Consider the following 19959-nt stretch of genomic DNA (forward strand, 5'->3'; position numbering starts at 1 on the left):
GGGATTTTTAAATACTCTTTATTCAACACATGTTGACGAGGAGGCAGTTGCGTTCTTCAACTATAGGCGATTTGACCTGCACTCTTAAAAATAACGGTTTTTTATTTGCGTGGAGAACCTTTAAAATCCACAAAAGGTTCTTCATAATGCCCTTTAGATGATTAAAATGTTCTTCACACTATAAGAAAATCAAGAGAGTCAAGAACTTTTTTAATTCAAATAATTAAATATTCACAAATGTTTCAATTGTGATTGTGACGTTTGTTTGAAACAATGTCTTATTGTGTTAAATTATTTTTTTATTATGTAACATTTAACATTTCGTTATGTAGAAAATTATATATAACATTGCACAATGTATTTATTAAATTGTTTATTTTTGGTTTTATCAAAAACACGTTTTTATTTTAATTGCATTTTTTTTTTTTTTGCATGCTACATGTTTTCAAGTGCTTCACTTTTCCCCAGTTTCCATTGTTTGTTCGTGAGTTTATCCAGCAGTTTTGCGTCATCATATGGATCACGTGTCAGTTAGGCATGGACAGAGTTTTAACATAAATGAAAGAAAATTTAATGCGACATTTCATCTGTGGAGATTGCTGAAAATTATATTTTATTGTCATGCATTTTGTATTTGACCCCTAAATGTCAAGTGCACATTTATAATTCAGTCCAGTATTGAAATAAATTGAAATGATGCAAAGTTGTAAATTGCAAAACAAAACATTAAGGTTTCCAATGTTTTGGAAAGAAGTGTCTTAATTAAGGCTGCATTTATTTGATCAAAACTTCAATAAAACAGTAATACTGTGAAATATTATTATAATTTAAGTAAACTTGTTTCTGTTTAAATACATTTTAAAGTGTAATTTAACTTGTGATGCGAAAGCTGAATTTTCAGCATCATTACTCCAGTCTTCAGTCACATGATCCGTCAGAAATCATTCTAAGATCATTTCTTTATTATCAACCTTTAAAAATAGTTTTTTGTGGAAATCATGATACACTGCCAAGTTTGTTATTCAGCAAAGGCACATTAAATTGATTTAAAAAATGGCAGTAGCTAAACACATGCATTTATGAAATGAATAAAGATTTCAAAAAGTTATATTTCAAATAAATGCTGTTATTTTGAACTTTATTCATCAAAGAATCCTGAAAAAAATCACTGTTTCTAAAAACATCACCATTTGAATGATTTCTGAAGGATCACGTGACACTAAAGTCACTAAAATCTGGAGTAATAATGCTAAAAATGCAGCTTTGCATCACAAAAATAAATTACATTTTACAATATATTACAATAGAAACCAGTTAATTTAAATTGTAATAACACAGTATTACTCTATGCATTACAGTATTACAGTAAAATGTAAATTTTACTGTATTTAGATCAAATAAATGCAGCCTTGGTCAGATTAAGAGATTATATACTTTCAAAAACATTAGAAAACATTAGGCCTAATGTTTTCAAACTTTTGACCGGTACTTATAGGCTAAGTTTAGATTTAGAATATGAAATATGTCGAATGAAGAAGAGAAGAAGAAAATCATTACGGTGATTTTAAAGCTGCGCGTTTTGTCATCACATCATTTGTCTTCCATTTCTCGGGCAATAACAGTTTTCTTTATGAACTCATGTTCAGGGCTTTGGCAGAGGATTAGTCGGGGCAGACAGTAACATGATTGCTCCCTCAGGGAGTCAGATGACCTGCTCTGCTTTGGATGGCTCAGAATAGTTTTGACTACTCGCTCACAGTCACACTGAAACATGTTCATATGCTCACATTTCAAAAAGGCTTTGTAACTATATTAATCATAATTGAAAGGGGCTTTTGCAGCTGGTTCCTCCCGTATGATTTCACAGACCATCCGGCTGCTGAGACCATGGAATGCCACTGGATGTGAAATTTAGACTCCTGGACAAGTGACTTCCGGGCAAAATCCCCTGTAGATGGAGACCAAATACACATGTTTTTTATATTATTTATGAATAACATTTTATATTACAATATAATTTGTTAGATATTATTAAAAAATATGTTGCCTACATTGTGCTATACCTCATTTGCTAATCTAGACACTTTTCTGTCCTGTAGTTTTGCTTAATTCGCCTCCTGGTGGCAGATTTTAACATAGCAGTGTCAGTGTTTCATTCACGCAGGCCTACTTGCAGACAGTCAACAGTCAAAACGCTTCTCTATAAGACATATTTAAACAAATGTCCATTTTGCAGTTTAGCCTTTAGCAAATATTTTTATTAAAGATCACATATTAGGCAATACAACAACAAGTTAACAAGTTAAATGGGGGAAGATTCCCTCCTTAAGAACAATGTGGATTTATTTTTGAATTGTGACATTTAAATACAAGTTTATCATGAGCAGGATGATGATACATCATCCAATGTGTTATTATATCCAGAGACAGAAAATTAGATAAATTAACCTCAAAACTGTTTCAACTGACTAAATCTCACAAATGTTGATATTCAGATGAAATCAAAAGTGCTGAGATGACATTGCCCCGGATGCATCTTACCCCAACCTACCCTATTGTATGTGTGAACTGATGTTCAACTGTTCTTTTAAATAGTCAACTTATTTTCGTATAATCAGTCATCAAGCTCCGTAAACACTGGTCACAAACACGAAGACGTAGGCCTAACTTTCATTTCACCAAGCTGATTTGCTCACTAACACCCCCCCCCCCCCCACACCAACCCAATTTGATGTGACATAAATCACTGATATCCAAGGGTACGTTTACCCAACAACAATGTACTAAAAACAGAAAAGTTTTTCCATTTCGTTTTTCGTGATAACCATTCATATGGACCCGCAAAAACAACGAAAAAATGTGAAAAAGAAAGAACAAAAATGCTGTATTATTCATGCCAGGCCAGTAGGTGGCGATGTCATTTTGTAAAGAAACATTACGCGCATACAGACTGAGCACGTAATACACATGCGTCACCTTTTCCACAAATTCACGTTTCTGATAACGATAACGGTATCGTTTACAAAAACTTACACTTTGAATCCCGTTTTCAAAAGTTTGTGTTTTCAGGCTCCAAAACGCAATGTCATGTAAATGCCCCCTAGTGGGTGAGTTACTTTTTAATTAGTCTTCCTATTAACGGCAAAACAAGAGTCGGGATTTTTCGCACGTACCAATCATATCCAATCACAACGAATCATATCCAATCGTAGCACGATGGAGGAATTGCCTTCTTTCAATTGACTTTCCCCCATTCATTCTCAATTATTACCCCCACTAAACCCACAGCATTCGGGGGTCTGTTAAAAGTCAATGGGTTCAGGGGAGGCAAGCGAGACGCAGACTCCTGCTGTATACCTGCAGGTGTCGCTGCTGGACAGTGTTAGTTTAGAAAAACACGGAATTTAAACACTTTTTAATTTCACATTTTGTAATACTTGCATTGTCTTATTTTTGTAAGATGGATTATTTTCTCATCCAATTTTTTTGGAAGAGGCACTGCCTCTCTTGCCTCCTCGGAGGAAACACCCCTGCTGTGATCTCATGTGATTGACAGGTTGTCCCGCCCTCGCACCAGTAAACATGAGAAGATCGTGAGGGGAAGTTACTTTGATTAAAGATTACTATGGCAATTAATTTTTTTTTTTAAATGTGTGATGTGCACAAATAAACAATTTATATATATATATATATATATATATATAGGGTGATATCAGCTAAATTGGGCCACTTTTTGGTAAATGGTTTGGGACAATAATACAATACATATGCCTTTTCCATGTGTTTTTATGATTAATAATGACTGTTTTTGATCATTTTGTGTTGAAATTATGTAATAAAATATAATTATTTAGGCCCTACAGTTCTTGAAACATCAGCTGTGCTAACTTTTTTTGCATGAGCAGTTTCAGGTAAAATGGGCCAGTCAAACTGCAAAGGGAAATAGTAATTTATCATCAATTTTAATTTTAAAACACAATTGTGTTCATAGCCACAAAACATTTAAAATGCATTAAACAAACATATTCATATGTGCCATAAAAAAAATAAACATTTTGGGTGCAAACCCACATATTCAAATGTGCAATTAAAAAAGTCAATTTTGGAACAGCATAGATCAGTAAACTGATGTCAGTGGTGTGTGTGTGTGTGTGTGTGTGTGTGTGTGTGTGTGTGTGTGTGTGTGTGTGTGTGTGTGTGTGTGTGTGTGTGTGTGTGTGTAACTATATAACTATTTAATTAAAAATATGCATTTTTGGGTTGCTTGGGTTGGGTTGGAAACATATATCTATGTAAATATATACCTTAGATGCATTAAGCAGGGTAAGAAGATGTAGAAAGATGGCACTCTTGAAAACAGTGAGCATTAGCTGTTAAATTGTAACATATTTAAAACCCCTTAGCTGTCACCCCCCTTTTTGAGAATTTACATTAAAATGCACTATTCAAGCTTAAATGGTTGTAATTCAAGAATGCTTTGGAGTATAGACCTAAGTCTTGTTTTAAAGGTAAAAAATAGCAGATTATTGTTGAAGTGAAAGCACTTCAAAAAATTAAAGTATGAAAAAGTTATGGAAGTTTAAATTTACATTAAATCAAATATAATTTATTTAATATTTTTATTTTATATAAAATATATATTTTACAAAATATGTTTTACAAAAAAATTACTATAAAATCAAAGCCAAATATCTAACCAAGTTGTGTTCCAAATTTGAAGTTGATATCACAAAAAATGAAGTTCCCATGAGATTTTGTTTAGGCGTATTACCAAAAATAGCCACCGGGTGTCATTGAATTCCATTGAATTTTACTGTATGCATTCTACCATAACAAATTAATAAATTTCTGTACAAATATCACTTCTGTCATAAAATATGGAACCTTGAGACTCAGACCTTTCTGACAATATGTGTTTTGTCAAGATTAGAAAATATTTTGATCATAAATTATGAAACATAAGGATGCCCAAAAGGGGAGGAGCCTGATAAAATAATTTAGAGTACCGTTTCTATGGTAACACAATGTCCAATTTCAAAACAGTTTTCACAGGATGAATTCTGAGATCATAAGCTTTCAAATGATACCTAATTTATGATAACTAATAAAATATGTAATATAATAAAAAAAAGCGATAAAAAAATATAATACAATATTTTAGAGGATAATATATATATTATACTTTTTAGAAGATAATATTATTTTATTATTTTTTATTGACAAATACTAGATTATATATTTTCTAATGAAATTTTAGCATAAAAACCAACATATCAATTATTAAAAGTGGGTGCGTCAACTTTTTGTGACGAAGGTCAGAACTCCTGTTATTACGTAGATTTTTTGAGGTGCACTCTTGTCATAAATTCATCTATTTCTGTTCCTACATAATTTATAACAAAAAAACAGTCCTAAATATCTATTTAGGAGTCTTAGAACTTTCCAACGATATATAGTTTGTCATAATTAGATTAGGATTAAATAGTAATATAGGGAAGTAAAGTTAGGCGTCCCGTATACGGGACGGTGACAGTTAAGGGGTTAAAGATGAGTTTAGCAAAGGATGATGATGTATCAATATGTGTGTGTGTGTGTGTGTGTGTGTGTGTGTGGTGTGTGTATGTGTGGACATGTTTTGTGTATATATATATATATACTATATATATATAATATATATATATATACTATATATATATATATATATATATATATATATATATATATATATAATTATGGGGCATTAATGGGACATTAATTATGGGACATTAATACTTATTATTTAATTAAATATAGTTATTTAGTTACACAGACACACCCTCACACACACACTCACACACATGCACTCAATCACGTGTGTGTGTGTGTGTGTGTGTGTGTGTGTTTGTGAGTGACACAGATGATGGCCCATTTTAGCTGAGACCATGCGGCCCATTTTACCTCAGTGGGTTAAGGTAAATTGGGCCGCCAAGAAAAACATAATGTTTTCAAAAAATATGTTCATATACCAAACTAACAGCATTATTTCTGATTGATGCCATCAAGACAGATATTATGCATAGTTTTTTTATGTGCATGTTTGTTTTTTTTATAGATTTATCGTCCTTATAATAGTTTAGTTAGATTTGGTATGCCAGGCTACTTACCATGCAGCTTTCTGGTGCAGTCTTGATTTGAATAATTGCCCTGCCCACCACAGCAACCATAAACCAATTAAATCACCCTGTCAAATACAGTCATGACAACAGTTTGAAATCCTTTGCAGTCATTGGCTCTAAATTCCAGAGGGGCTGGGACCCCCAAACCTTAAATGGCCCATTTTACCTGATGGCCCATTTTACCTGATATCACCCTATATATATATATATATATATATATATATATATATATATATATATATATATATATATATATATATATATATATATATATATATATATATATATATATATATACTGCATTATTCCATAAAAAAAAATATAATTGTCTTCAAGGCGACTTTAAGGTAACTACCACAGACCTACACTCTAAAAAAAATCCGTAAAAATAGGGCACAATGTAGGCTACTGTATTAATTTAACGGAGTCTTCCGTTTTACCTGCATTTTGTATTTTGAACTCCATTGCGTTGTGTTTTAGGGTCAATGTAAAACTGATCGTAAAATTACTGGATAATGTCCGGGTAAACCAGTACTTTTTCTGTTATTTTAAGGATTTTGTTTTTGTTATTGTTGATCTTATTTAGGCTACAGTGTAGCTATATGAGGTTATATCCTGCCATATTGCTACGAATGTGCAGTAGGCAAATGTGATTTTCCTAAATCTATGTTGTTCAGTGTTCAGTAACAGTGATTGGCTATGTTGTCAATACTAAAAAGCTATTTTACACTAAATATAATCGTATTTAAAGCTTAAATGCTACCTGAAAGTGTAAAGCTGAAATGCTACCTGAAAAACTAACACATTTAACCAATTCTTTAATTGTAAATATTAGAAGGGGAATTAAAGTTTTAACTAAAGTGTTTTTTCAACGCTCCCAAAATCCAATTTTTTCTCACACTGCATTACCCTGCCAAATTTATTTACAACCTCCACAGGCATTGTATACAAATGACCGCTAGAGGGCAGAAACGCAATGCTTTACATCGAGGACAGCGGCCATCCAAGAGAAGAACTGACAGTGTCACATTGATGCAAAGACACAGAATAGAATTCTATCAAATTCTGAAAATACATTCATTTGTCTTGCTTTTTAGTCCCAGTTGTATATATGTACAAATATGGTGTCTAATGTGCTGTAGGCTAGTCTACTGCTCTATCTCTGCCTCCTTGCTGCACTGCAAGTCTGAGGCATCATGATTGCAATGTAGTTTTGATCGATTAGCAGATAATACACAATAAATGAAATATACAATGTATATCTTGGAAAACTTTTTTTTTTTTTTTAAACCAATAGCCGCCCTAGAGCAAATCTTGATGTGTGGCTATGCTTAACCAAGGCCTGGTGTTTTTTTTTTTTTTTTAAGAAACAGACTTTCTGACATGACTTTATGATGTCTCCCTCATACCGAGTCCGTTGGTAATATGATGCATGAGATTTACACTGCATCATCTCTGAAAACTGGGCTCCAGGGATCTTTGGGAGTCTGACTACACGTCTTTGACCGCTTGACCAGATCACCCGCACCTTCAGCTCAGTAAATTCATCAGCGTTCAGAATGGCCACTTTGTTGTGGTGTTGGCCTGCATATATTAGCTGCAGCGCCCCAGCCTGAGAACCAGTTCGCCTGCTGCTAGGCCGCAGCCACCAGAGCCTCATAAAGCCTGTTTATAGATCTTCAGCCCTATGACAGTAGAGCCCGAACCAGAGTGTAGGAGAGCTTGTTTACGGTGCGGTGGTCTGGTCTCATTCCAGCGTTCTGCTGCGATGAGCTGAGTGCTTCTGCAGGAGGCTGGTGGAGGTGCCCGCTACAGCTGCAGCTCAGCCTGGCGCCAACCCTGTGCCACACGCCCTGACAGCTTTATGTGCCAGTCAAGAGGAACGCTCTTCAGATCCGGGCTGGCTTCAGACAACATGGGCTTGACCAACATCAATGCGCCTTTTCCCCTTACAGAAACATTCTTAGAAACTCAGGGCTGTTTGGGTTGAGTTTTACTGTGATTAATGTCTGCGTGGACTGTGGAAGTCAAGAGACAGATTGTGCTTGACGAGACAGTTTGTTGACCGTTTCTTGTTTGTTACAGATGAAATGTGCATAAAACTATTTATCTATACATATAACTATATATTTCATTATGGTAAATAGAGCCTAATTAACTGAATGGTGCACAAAGCTGTCAAAAGAATTCTTACCTGTCCATCCATCCATCCATACGTCATGCATGATGCATATAACATGCAGAATTAATAATAACCACAAAGTATTATTAAAGGTGTAGCGGAGGATCTTTCCGAATTTTAGATAAGTCCCGCCCTCTCCACTTTTTGAAAAGTTTGATTGATTCACCAGAATGATTGACAATTAGGAGGACCAATAGTATAGGTGATCCACCCGGAAGTAAAAAATCCTCCGCTATACCTTTAATATATATGATGTCCATGTCTGACCAATATTTATATAATTTATATTGTAATGGCAATAAATATAATTGTATTTAAATCACACATAAAGTTGTATGGATGCATAATAATTTATGCATCCATGTTAGCTATGTATGATTAATGCATGTTATATACAATAATCATATGCATGGATAACGGATACATAAATTATTATGCATCCATATGTATATATATATAATTATATAATTATGCAATAAGCATGGACCTATATATATATACTGTATATATATATATATATATATATATATATGTAAGCAGGGCCGGTTCTAGACATTTGGAGGCCCTAGGCAAAATTCATGTTGGAGGCCCCCCACCCCCAATAAAAAACACTTGAAACAAATATGATTCCTAACTTTTTTATTTATACAACATTTCATTTTAAATTTAGTATATTTTTACTTACACAGTACATAAGTTTGGACAAATTACTATTTTTAATGTTTTTGAAAGAAGTCTCTTATGCTCATCAAGCCTGGATTTTATTTGATCAAAAATACAGAAAAATAATATAGTGAAATATTATTACAATTTAAAATAATGGTTTTCTATTTTACTATACTTTAAAATATATTTCTGTGATGCAAAGCTGAATTTAGTGTCACGTGATCCTTCAGAAAACTTTATAATATTCTGATTTATTATCAAATGTTAGAAATGGTGCTTAATATTTATTTTATAACATGTGATACTTTTTTTCAGGATTTTTTGATTATTAAAAAGTTGTTTTAAAAAAGTCTTCACTATCACTTTTATATATTTAACACATCCTCGCTGAATATTCCTGTTTTTTTTTTTCTGTATTTTTGATCAAATAAATGCAGGCTTGTAGAGCATAATAAGAAACTTCTTTCAAAAACAATAAAAATAGTAATGGGTCCAGACTTTTTACTGGTAGCCTACTACATCAAACTTTATCTAAAGTAATCTCTTTTTTGTTTAATGAAGATGTTATTGTTCTTGTTGTTATTTTGCTGGTGTATTCAGTTTATTCACAGTTCCAGAATACCACTTCAGTAGATGAACATAAACGTGCTTTTATAATTGTTTTCATAGCTGCGTTATGGGCAGATATTGCATTGCTACCTTAAATATGCTATACACAAATCAAGTGGAAGAGAAAGATACGATCGCTACTGAGCAGGGAAAAAAATCTAAACTAATATTCGTATAGGCTATGATGTCAGGGTATTATCTAATCATCAGCAGAATATAGAAGATAGACCCATAGATATGAGATCCTTTATTTGAAACATTTAAAAATGTTGCAGTGTGTTGGTTTTTTAACTTTGAATACAAACGTCTTATCTTTTACTTTTGTAGCTTTTTTACTAGTCAGCTCCCAACGCGATGTTATTCATTGTACGCGCAAATTCAAAGCGTCGCGTCTGGGCACGTTAATGACGCTCGCACTCTTTTAAACTCGTAGACTAACAAAGCGGTGAATGATTTTTCCAGAAATGACGCTGATCTACAGTAGCCCACACGTTTATATTTAAAATACATTGCAATCACTCCAAAATCGATGACCTGCATTACGAGCTGTGCTTCTTTGCGTGCCTATGTAGACTTTTGTACAGTCATGGGCTGGCGTTAATGTGACGTAATGTAACAGTCTATGGTTAAGATAAACATCGTCACTATTTTTAGTTAATTAATAAATTTTGAAATAAATTGTAGATAGGACATTTGTACATTTATTTATTTATTTTTTATTTTTTATTTTTTTGTCCCTCTGTCTGGGCCCCATCCCGCCAATCGGGCCCTAGGCACGTGCCTAGTTTGCCTTTGCGTTAATCCGGCTCTGTATGTAAGGGATAATGTATAGAGAGTAGGTCGTTATAGCGAATAACAAGCCCGACAGGCTGAACGAGAACCCGACGCGAAGCGGAGGGGTCTTGACAGCCTGAAGGGCTTGTTATTCGCTATAACGCCCGCCTCTCTATACATTATCCCGCTTATTACATGGCTACCTACAAAATAAATAATTAATTTGACACAAATTATTGATTTTAAAAGGAGTTTATTGATTTAAAAACGATTGTATTGCTTCCGCCAAAGAAAATAGTCCGTTCCACGTCCATAGCAACGCGCTGTTTTTCAAATATATTTATTACATGGCTCAGCTGAATTCCAATGTAGAATGCGGTCTGTTATTTCTTGATAACAGACCGCTGCGAAGTATAACAGACCGTTGCCATGAAAAACAGCGCGTTGCTATGGACGCGGAACGGACTATTTTCTTTGGCGGAATAAATAATAAATATATTGTATATATATTTGTAATATATTTACAAATATATATATATATATATATATAATATATATATATATATTTGTAATATATATATATTATATTTGTAATATATATTGTAATATATAATATATATTGTAATATATATTGTATATATATATATATATATATATATTTGTAATAAATATATTTATTACATGGCTCGGCTGAATTCCAATGTAGAATGCGGTCTGTTATTTCTTGATAACAGACCGCTGCGAAGTATAACAGACCGTTGCCATGAAAAACAGCGCGTTGCTATGGACGCGGAACGGACTTTTTTCTTTGGCGGAAGCAATACAATCGTTTTTAAATCAATAAACTCCTTTTTAAATCAATAATTCGTGTCAAATTATTTATTTATTTTGTAGGTAGCCATGTAATAAGCGGGATAATGTATAGAGAGGCGGTCGTTATAGCGAATAACAACCCCTTCAGGCTGATTCAAGACCCCTCCGCTTCGCGTCAGGGTCCTGTTCAGCCTGTCGGGGTTGTTATTCGCTATAACGACCGCCTCTCTATACATTATCCCTTACATATATAATTCATATAAGCATACATGCCAACCCTCCCGATTTTTCCGGGAGACTCCCGAATTTCAAAGCCCCTCCCGAAAATCTCCCGGACCGACCTTTCTCCCGAATTTCTCCCGATTTCCACCCGGACAAAAATATTGCTTCACCATCCGTCACTGGGCGCCGTTTCAGTCCAAACGCTTGCGCTCCCATGGCGTCTGTCGTTGCTATGCAACCAAACTGCGCTCTCCATGATGACGACGAAGAAGTATCAGCAAAGGATTAATTGATTTCTAGCCCTCGCATTAGCTTTACTACTAGATATATTTCTGGAGATGAGAAGGAAAAACCCGCCTGGAAAAACTAGCGCACCACGTTGATTCCATTATGAGCGTGCTCAACTACGGTTGAAATAACACCCTAGAAGCAGACGTCTGAAATGAAAGGCAAGAACAGCTATTTATTTAGCTTTAGACTGTTACATGAAAATTTAAAAATGAAATGTCATAATTATAATGTTTTGAGAGTTTACTTAAGTAATTGTTGCATTAGGCTATGAATGAATAAATATTTATTGATAAGATCTAGCTATTTCATGTCTTTTCATTTACAGTAGCATGAACCACGAGTAGTCGAGTAACTCGAGTATAGTTTTGATAAGAAATCAACTAGCAAAAATCAGTAGTCGTGCACCCCCCCCCCCCCCCCCCCGTCCTTTTGAATATCTCCCGAATTCTGAGGTCTCAAGGTTGGCAAGTATGCATATAAGACACATTATTCTTTTAAACGTAGACTAACATTAGCCACAATTATCTAATTTAATGCTAATAGAAAGCCTAAAAAATATATTAATATATAAAATAATATAAATGCATTTCCCATTCATGACCTCTTATACTATAATCAAATAAAATAATGCTGTACGTGAAAAATAATAATAATCCAGGACACATCTGAGTAAGAAATGAGCTTTAGTATTTATTTTTCTAAAACAATTAAAACACATGCTATCTGTAGTGATATGGCATCCACCATTCCATGTAACTGTTGTACATAGATTGCTTTCATTAACAATTTGAAAATGTTTTCCAGGGTTAAACCCAAAGTTGATCACATTTTGCCCTCATGTTCACTGAAATACCTGAGCGAATTAAAAATACGATTGGTCAAAGTAACTATTGTGATCTTTAGGCTGCATGATGAATAGCAGTTCTATACAAGCCTTTGCTTATTCTTAAACCAACAATCAGCTCCAAACATTGTATTAACCAATCACGTGGCAAGGGCCCAAAACAATTCTTTCGCTGCTATAGTAAACAATAATCCACCCATTTCAATATTATTGTCAGTAATACCCTGAGCTTCTTGTGTAGACTTAACCTAGTTCCTGGGTCTAAGGCCAGCCGAATACAGTTCCAGCTTCTGGCTCTTCTCAGTGGCTCTGGGAGAAAATTGCTATTTTTTACTTGGAAACACCAGTGGCTGGCTGTGGATTTGGCCAGAACACAGACAGGCCTGCTTTCCATGAGACACTGTACGCTGAAGTTGTTCTGTGTTAAACTAATCTGTTTGGGCAAAGCCTAGAAATGCAGAACACATATTAGACTTAAGTGATAGGATCAGGGCGCTTCTTAGAGACAGCTCATGTTTATATTTCTAGCACAAATCTGAATGTAATGCTAAATACAACTATATGAGGGGCATTGGGGCAGTTCACTGTAATGCATCTGCTTGGGTTCCACAGTTTATTTTGGGGTAATAATCTCAAGGCACAATAAGCTTTTTTGTAAAGTTGCAAAATGACTTTTCCTTCTAAAAAGCACAGAGCGTTGTATGTGCTAGACCTGGACTTCAATCCTGTACAGCTCGTATTTAATCAAGTATCTCAAATAACAATTACACATACATTTCGGAAACAAACAAACATATCTTACATATCTACAGTCAGATGCGTAATTGGTGCAATAATGTAACTAATACAACAGCAAGCATTATTTGCGCTATATTACATATAGTATACCATTACTGAATATGGAGGCTATATTTAGACATGTTTATATAAATATAGATATACATAGATTTATATGTACATGGTTTATATTCAAACACTGCATGAAGCATGAAATAAATAAATCAAAGTGATTGAATCTTAAGGAGGATACGATTTGCGAAATAGAGATGCTGTATTAGAACTAAAATAAAAGCACTGAGTTCTACAAAATGAACAATCTGCAATATAATCTGAAGTATCAAAAAAGCTGCACCACATTTACCCTTGCAAAATGTACAGTTTGGGAGTGCTGGAATGACTGTGGAGACGTGAGTGTGAATAGGTTGAATTAGGAGGTCTGCTGAGTCTGTTAAGTTGGGGATTGGGGTGTCATGGTCAATTTAGGTGATCCTGCTATTTCACCTCCGAATGTCACCGATTTTAGAGTCTTCCTGCTCGGCAACGCCGGCATCTAAACTGGCGCGCCGTGGGCCTTGGCTCCGACTTCTCGTGTTGGAATTGAACCCGACCTTGCCAGGTTTGTCCCGGTCTCCTTGTCGAGCGCCCTTGTGGTGTTCCCCCTCTGAATGAGAGGAAACCGCAGGACGTCGCTCAAGGACTCCCGGCGCTGGAGCGGCGGTGATAGACGAACAGAAGCTCAGGCTGTCGCACAGAGCGCCCCAGTTCTGCTCGCACTGCAGACGCACGCTCCGGGTAATGGCCTCCTTCACCTCCTCTCCACAGCTGAGCAAAATGTTCACCAGCTCAACGTACGGCCTAAGAAAGCAGGATGATAGCGGTCAGTCATGGTAAAAAAAAAAAAAAAGTGACTAGCCTCTACTTTAAAAAAAGCTGACGGAAAGGTCGAGTTTTTTTACGCCGTTCCCTGTTGTGTACATTATAGGCCAGTGCTGGAAAAAAGGTGCAAGACATTGCAATGACAGGTCATGTAACCATTCAGAGGACACACCGACTTTTCACGAGAATGCTCAAAGACGTTTAACAGCTGCTCCTCGAGGCCCTCAGGCCGAATAAATAAACGAACTTTATGCACGCTTTTTTAAATGGAAAAGTATATAAATTGCCTGGAAACACACCGCTAACCGAAAATAACACACTTGAATTTGATCTTATCAAACAGCATTTATTTAATAAACAAGCTCCCTGACTCACGATTATTGATTAGTTGTCTGATCGTGGTTATTCTATCTAATCACAATTACTTAACTGTAACAATATAAACACTCACATTTTTCCATCCAAACTTCGAAGAATGCTGGTAACCAACCGGTTTGGGCCACTTTCACACATACAGTCTTTACTGGTAAATTAGCTGTAAATTACCACAAAGAGATCATGTGTGAACAGGACCTTTTCAAAAACACCGGTAAATCGGTTCAGGCAATTTACTAGTAGCCTATGAGAAGTTGCAGCATTACTAGTAAATTACACATGATGAAGAATGAAGATTAGCGGTATGAACACATATGAGGTCTGAACACGCTGACGTAAGATGTCTGCTTGGGCCAATCATACATTTCTTACGGAGAAGACGCAATTACTTAGACGCGCTATTTTCTATTTAAGTTAACCGCACTTTTTCAACGTAAATATGCGCTAGATGGATATCTTCGACCGTTGGGCCGCGTCTCGCTCAAAGTGTCGCGCTCGAGACCCAGCCCTCTTTTTCATTCATCAGCGCTGCGGCTCTGCGGTTTGATACTGTAATTGAACAGATAGTGAAACTAAAGCTCTTCTCCTCATGCAGACGAATGAAGACAATGGCGCAGCGTTTAAAGATAATTTCCAATGACTGACATCACATAATTTACAGGTATTTTGTTGCTGATGTGTGAATGGTATCTTACTGTTAAAAAGCCGTTGCTTGTGTGAACAGCATATTTGTGTATTTATCGGTAAAGTCATTCTGGTAATTTCACTGTAATTTACTGGGATTGCTGAGTGAAAGTGGCTATTGAATTGAATCCAATTATATGGTAAAAAATATATAATGGAAGTCAATGTGAACCAAAACATTCTTTAAAATCCTTTCTTTTTGTGTCGCACAAAAGAAAATAAATCAAACAGTTTTGGAATGAAATGCCATCAAAAGTGATATGGCATCTGCTTTTCCTGGGTAGTAGGGAGAAATATATATATATATAAATAGAATAAAATAGTTAATCGTGACAGAGTTTCAAAACCTCAAACAGAAAAGCATATAGTATATGCAAACAAGAGCAGGGAGATACGGAAATCTGATAAACTGAGCGTGATACCTACCCTTTGGGAAATAGGTCTTGGAAATGTATCATCTCCACCATGACATTGACATTGTCTTTAGCAGCTGAGCAGAGGTTGTGTTTCATGTAGCATTCCCGTTGAAGCTGGAAGACCATCTCCTTTATGGCCAGGCATTTTCGGCTGATGCAGCTGAACTTGTGCCTTAAACCGTGAGCCATGCACCTTAAAGCATCCTTGATGAAGGACTTGCCCTGTGAGCATTTAAGACAAAGTCTTATCAGATCTGCAGTCATAAACAGCCTTTCTTTCTCTGTTCTAATAGGGCAAGTCTCTGTACAGACACACATCTTGAGACCGTATTACAAGCTTGAAACCCTCTGCTTCAAATCCACCTGCACCTTGTGAAACACGAGCCACATTAAAAGGCAGTGCCAGCTGGCCGGGCCGGCCGCAGGGTCATCGTCTGGATGCGTCTGAGGTAGAGGTCATCACGGGTCCACTTGGATCCGAAAACCCGAGGTGCGACCCGAGACCAGAGTGGTTTTGGGTCCAAAACTTCGATGAGTGCCTCAGACATAGGTGGGGTTTGGTATTAGTGGCCTCGGGTCTCGGGTAAATTTAGAATAAATGTGCTTTTTCCGAATGGAACCGAGAAGACTTGAATTCTTTTAAACTATCTCGGGCATTTAACAAAATTGTATTATTTAAAGTCCCCCGTGGTCAATAATTACAATAGCAATCATGAGAAACGCTTTGAACAACTCAGAACGTCAGTGGAGAAAGGCATATAGTTCACCATAACATCGTAATATACATAGCCTAATACACCAGCTATATTGCTAAATCTACCCGTTTTTTCATATCAACAAAAATATACTGGGATAACCTGGCATCTCTCGAGACTCCCCTGCTAGTACGCTGTTAATGATACGCTAAAGCCCGCCGGCACGTTGACGTTATTGGAAACAAGGTAGTTTGTGACGTCAGAAACACCAGCGATTTCAAACCGCGTTTTTAAGAAGAAAATACTCAACAATATGGTGTTGACTTAAGAATTTGCACATGGTTTGTCTTAAAGCATTTTAAAAACACCAACATAGACATATAAACAACATTAAAAACTTGATTTTCACCACAGGGGGACTTTAAAACAATTCTATGGCCCTGTTCACACCTGGTATTAAGCTAGCCAGACGGGATTCATACTTTGCCAGCATACGTCGCCCATAGACCATCTCCTTGAAGAAATCAGGACAGAAGTGGTTGAAAGTGGACAAAAGAGACAGATTAAAACACAAGGTGTAAACAGGAATGTGTCTCCCTCGTCTACTGTGATCCGATCGGCCAAAACGCATCTTAATACCAGGTGTTAGAAGGGCCCGTGACAATAGTATTATCTCAAGTTTTCTCTGAATCCACTCTTCTACGTGCAATGGACTTGAGGTTTTTCTTAAAATTAATTTATGCACGTTGGGTTCACGTGTCAGGTACAGATTTTAGGACCCGAGTCTGAGGGACATGAACTCCCTGAGGGACATTACCTGCGAGTCGAACTTTCCAGCATTGTGCAGGAAGGTCATGCAGATTTCCTGGAGGCCCCGAATTTCACAGGAGTTGTTCTCGAAACACTCGAACACACCGCAGCCAACGTCTCCTGCGCTCACAAGACAGTGCTGGATCTCAGCTGTAGAGATTAGAAAGAGAGAGCACGTCATTTAAAGCTAAATCAGAACTTATATAAGTGCAATGCAGATTTTAGCTCGATTTTGGTCATCATATTCCAAAGCAATCTCTACAACAGGTCTATATTTATATAACAAATAATAATTGCTTTAGAAATATACTTGACAACCTTTTACATCATGCACACACATGAACGCTGAGGCCTATTTTCGGGCTTTGTTTCTGCTGTGAAAATTTAAGAACTGTATTTAGGGGACAAATTTAGCAGAGAGAGCGCTGTGGTAATTAAGGTATGCTATTAAAGTCCATCAAACTGGGAGGCATTTCGCAGTAACTGCCTGAGATGTGGGAAAGCAAGGTTAACCGTATATAGGGCAGGACGATATTGCTTTTACCTTGCTGTGGAGATTAAAAATGACTACTGAGTTTTAGCAAAATAGAGACTAGCAAATAGCACATGGAAATATGAAAATGAATTAGTCACTCTCTCACCGATTCCACTTATATCTGCAACGCACATTTAAAGGGCAGCATTAAGCGTCTTTTGACTTTTAATCAGAACTGATAAAGGCAGTTCTGATTCACCAGTAACTGTACTAATATTAAGGAAAGTGTTTTCGGCACAACACTTTACTTGCTGATTTAGAGAGTGCGAATGCTATGTATTTGATACATTAGATCAACTCACAAAGACAGACATTCAGTCGTACTTTATAAAATTATAGTTTAAGATGTGTCTGTTAGTCGTGTCCTATTACAGAACAGCAGTAAGAGAAAGGCTGCCTGTTTGTCCTGCAATGAACTATATTCATTAAACATTTTAGTTGTACAACAGCAACCAGAGGGTAAATACAAACATTATGTATATTGGCAATTTAAGGACTTTTCATTTAAAATGAAGAAATAATGCTGTAATAAGAAACAAAATCATTTACTCTAATGCAAGGAAAATAGTTAATTCAACTTGTAAAACTGAAACCCCATTGTGTCAGCATAAAGCCGAAGCTGAAGGCAAAACAGTTCATGAAAAGTAAGAAAGCTCTGCAGCAATCACATTACAAATTGCACTATTTTAAAATGTCATTTCTGAGGATCTCACAATGGCTACTTCAACCCTCATGCTTTTGTGCAAAGAGACTTTGATGATAAAATTGAAATACAGACTGATTGTTTGTCTTTCTCTAACATCACATTATTTTGACTGCCAAAGAGAACATCATAGTCTGATTTTCTGATCTCCTCTTCATAACATAGGCCTACTATTTTGGTCATGTTACATATATGAGTGGGTATTATTTTCAGAGAAAGATTCAAAATCACAGAGTATTCTTATATATTCTAACTGAAATAGTATTTCTAATTCAAAGCGTATTCCAAAATATTTCACCTAAAGATTCATGTTCAGTATTCCTAAAGTATAGTTGGACAAAACAGTATATGAGTCTTGTATATGAATACTATCCAATATTGTCTGCTTTGCTTTTGCATAATGTATTGCAATGGATCTGCTTTTATGGAGGTGCACAGGTAAATTAAGCTGCAGTGTTTGCTTGTGTTGGGAATGGACATGGATCTTGCGTGGAATTACTCTGAATCGGTCAGTCCTAAGCGAAAGTTGTCAACCTCTGATCCCTGATTTGACAGCCTTATTTCATTGTCATGTATGGATCTGGATGGGATTGAATCGCCCTGCTGCCGTGGGAAAGGTTAAGTATGACCCACCTATAGTGCAACATGTAAAGCAATTGCATCACTCAGATCCACATTACAGGTTTAACTTGCTTGTCCGCGCAATGCAACAAAAGTTGCGCACGTCCATAGGCTATTTGATGCTCTATATAGAGATCACTTTGAATCGCCACTTAATAATAATACAAGCAGAGGATGTCGTAAGCGAACACTAATCCACTCTGCGCTCGAAAATAAGACACACACGCCACGCGAACCTGACAGTAATGTCACCGAATATCTTAGCATACCTTGTGCCATGCTATTAATAGTTTACGAAGATATTGGATTTCTCTACGTGTGCTACGGATTTACGAGATCTCGTCTTTCTGCGTAATCGGAAAACGTAGCGCAGCGCGTGACAAGATGTGCATTGGCCGGTTTTGCGCTTAAATCGCGCTCTGACCGCGCGCAGCTCGCACGTGCCCGCACACACAAGACTCACTTCGGGCTGTGACCACAGCTTCACAACACTTGCATTCTCTTACCTGTATTTTGTAAGGAGAGACGTCCCTTCTGACTGGCCGGTTTCTCGGGGTGACTCTCGTGAACATCAACATTATCCGTTCCTACCACTTCCCCCAAGACGGAGACAAGAAGCAAGGCTAGTGTAAATTTGATCAACATTTCTACGCTCAGTTTTCTCGATAAATAACGACAGGCTGCCAGCCTGGGATCTGGTGTGGTGGATACTGGTCGAGGTGACAGAGAGAGCGTGTGAGAGTGGAAACGGGATGGATGCTGGATATATTTCCTAGAGTCCGGGTGCCAATTTGGATGAAGGAGTTAAGCAGGTGTTGTCAGTCGTGCTTCCCGACCAATCAGAGACGCAGACCACCACGTCCAAGTTTTAGGGGTGTGTCTGGCGAAAGTTGTCTCTACTTGCCATA

The 19959-nt window shown here is 36.5% G+C and overlaps 1 protein-coding gene across 1 annotated transcript; it reads right to left on the reverse strand.

Moving 5' to 3' along the window:
- Positions 1-12383: 12383 nt before the first annotated feature.
- On the reverse strand, positions 12384-19696 carry stc2a (stanniocalcin 2a; the record flags this gene model as incomplete). Its single annotated transcript, XM_081382070.1, has 4 exons — positions 12384-14191; positions 15698-15909; positions 17200-17342; positions 19558-19696. The coding sequence occupies 4 exons, from the start codon at positions 19694-19696 to the stop codon at positions 13834-13836; spliced, it is 852 nt and encodes a 283-aa protein (XP_081238196.1). The 3' UTR covers positions 12384-13833.
- Positions 19697-19959: the final 263 nt, after the last annotated feature.

The sequence above is a fragment of the Scardinius erythrophthalmus genome, assembly GCF_964197995.2.
Source record: "Scardinius erythrophthalmus genome assembly, chromosome: 13".
NCBI classification, from domain to species: domain Eukaryota; kingdom Metazoa; phylum Chordata; class Actinopteri; order Cypriniformes; family Leuciscidae; genus Scardinius; species Scardinius erythrophthalmus.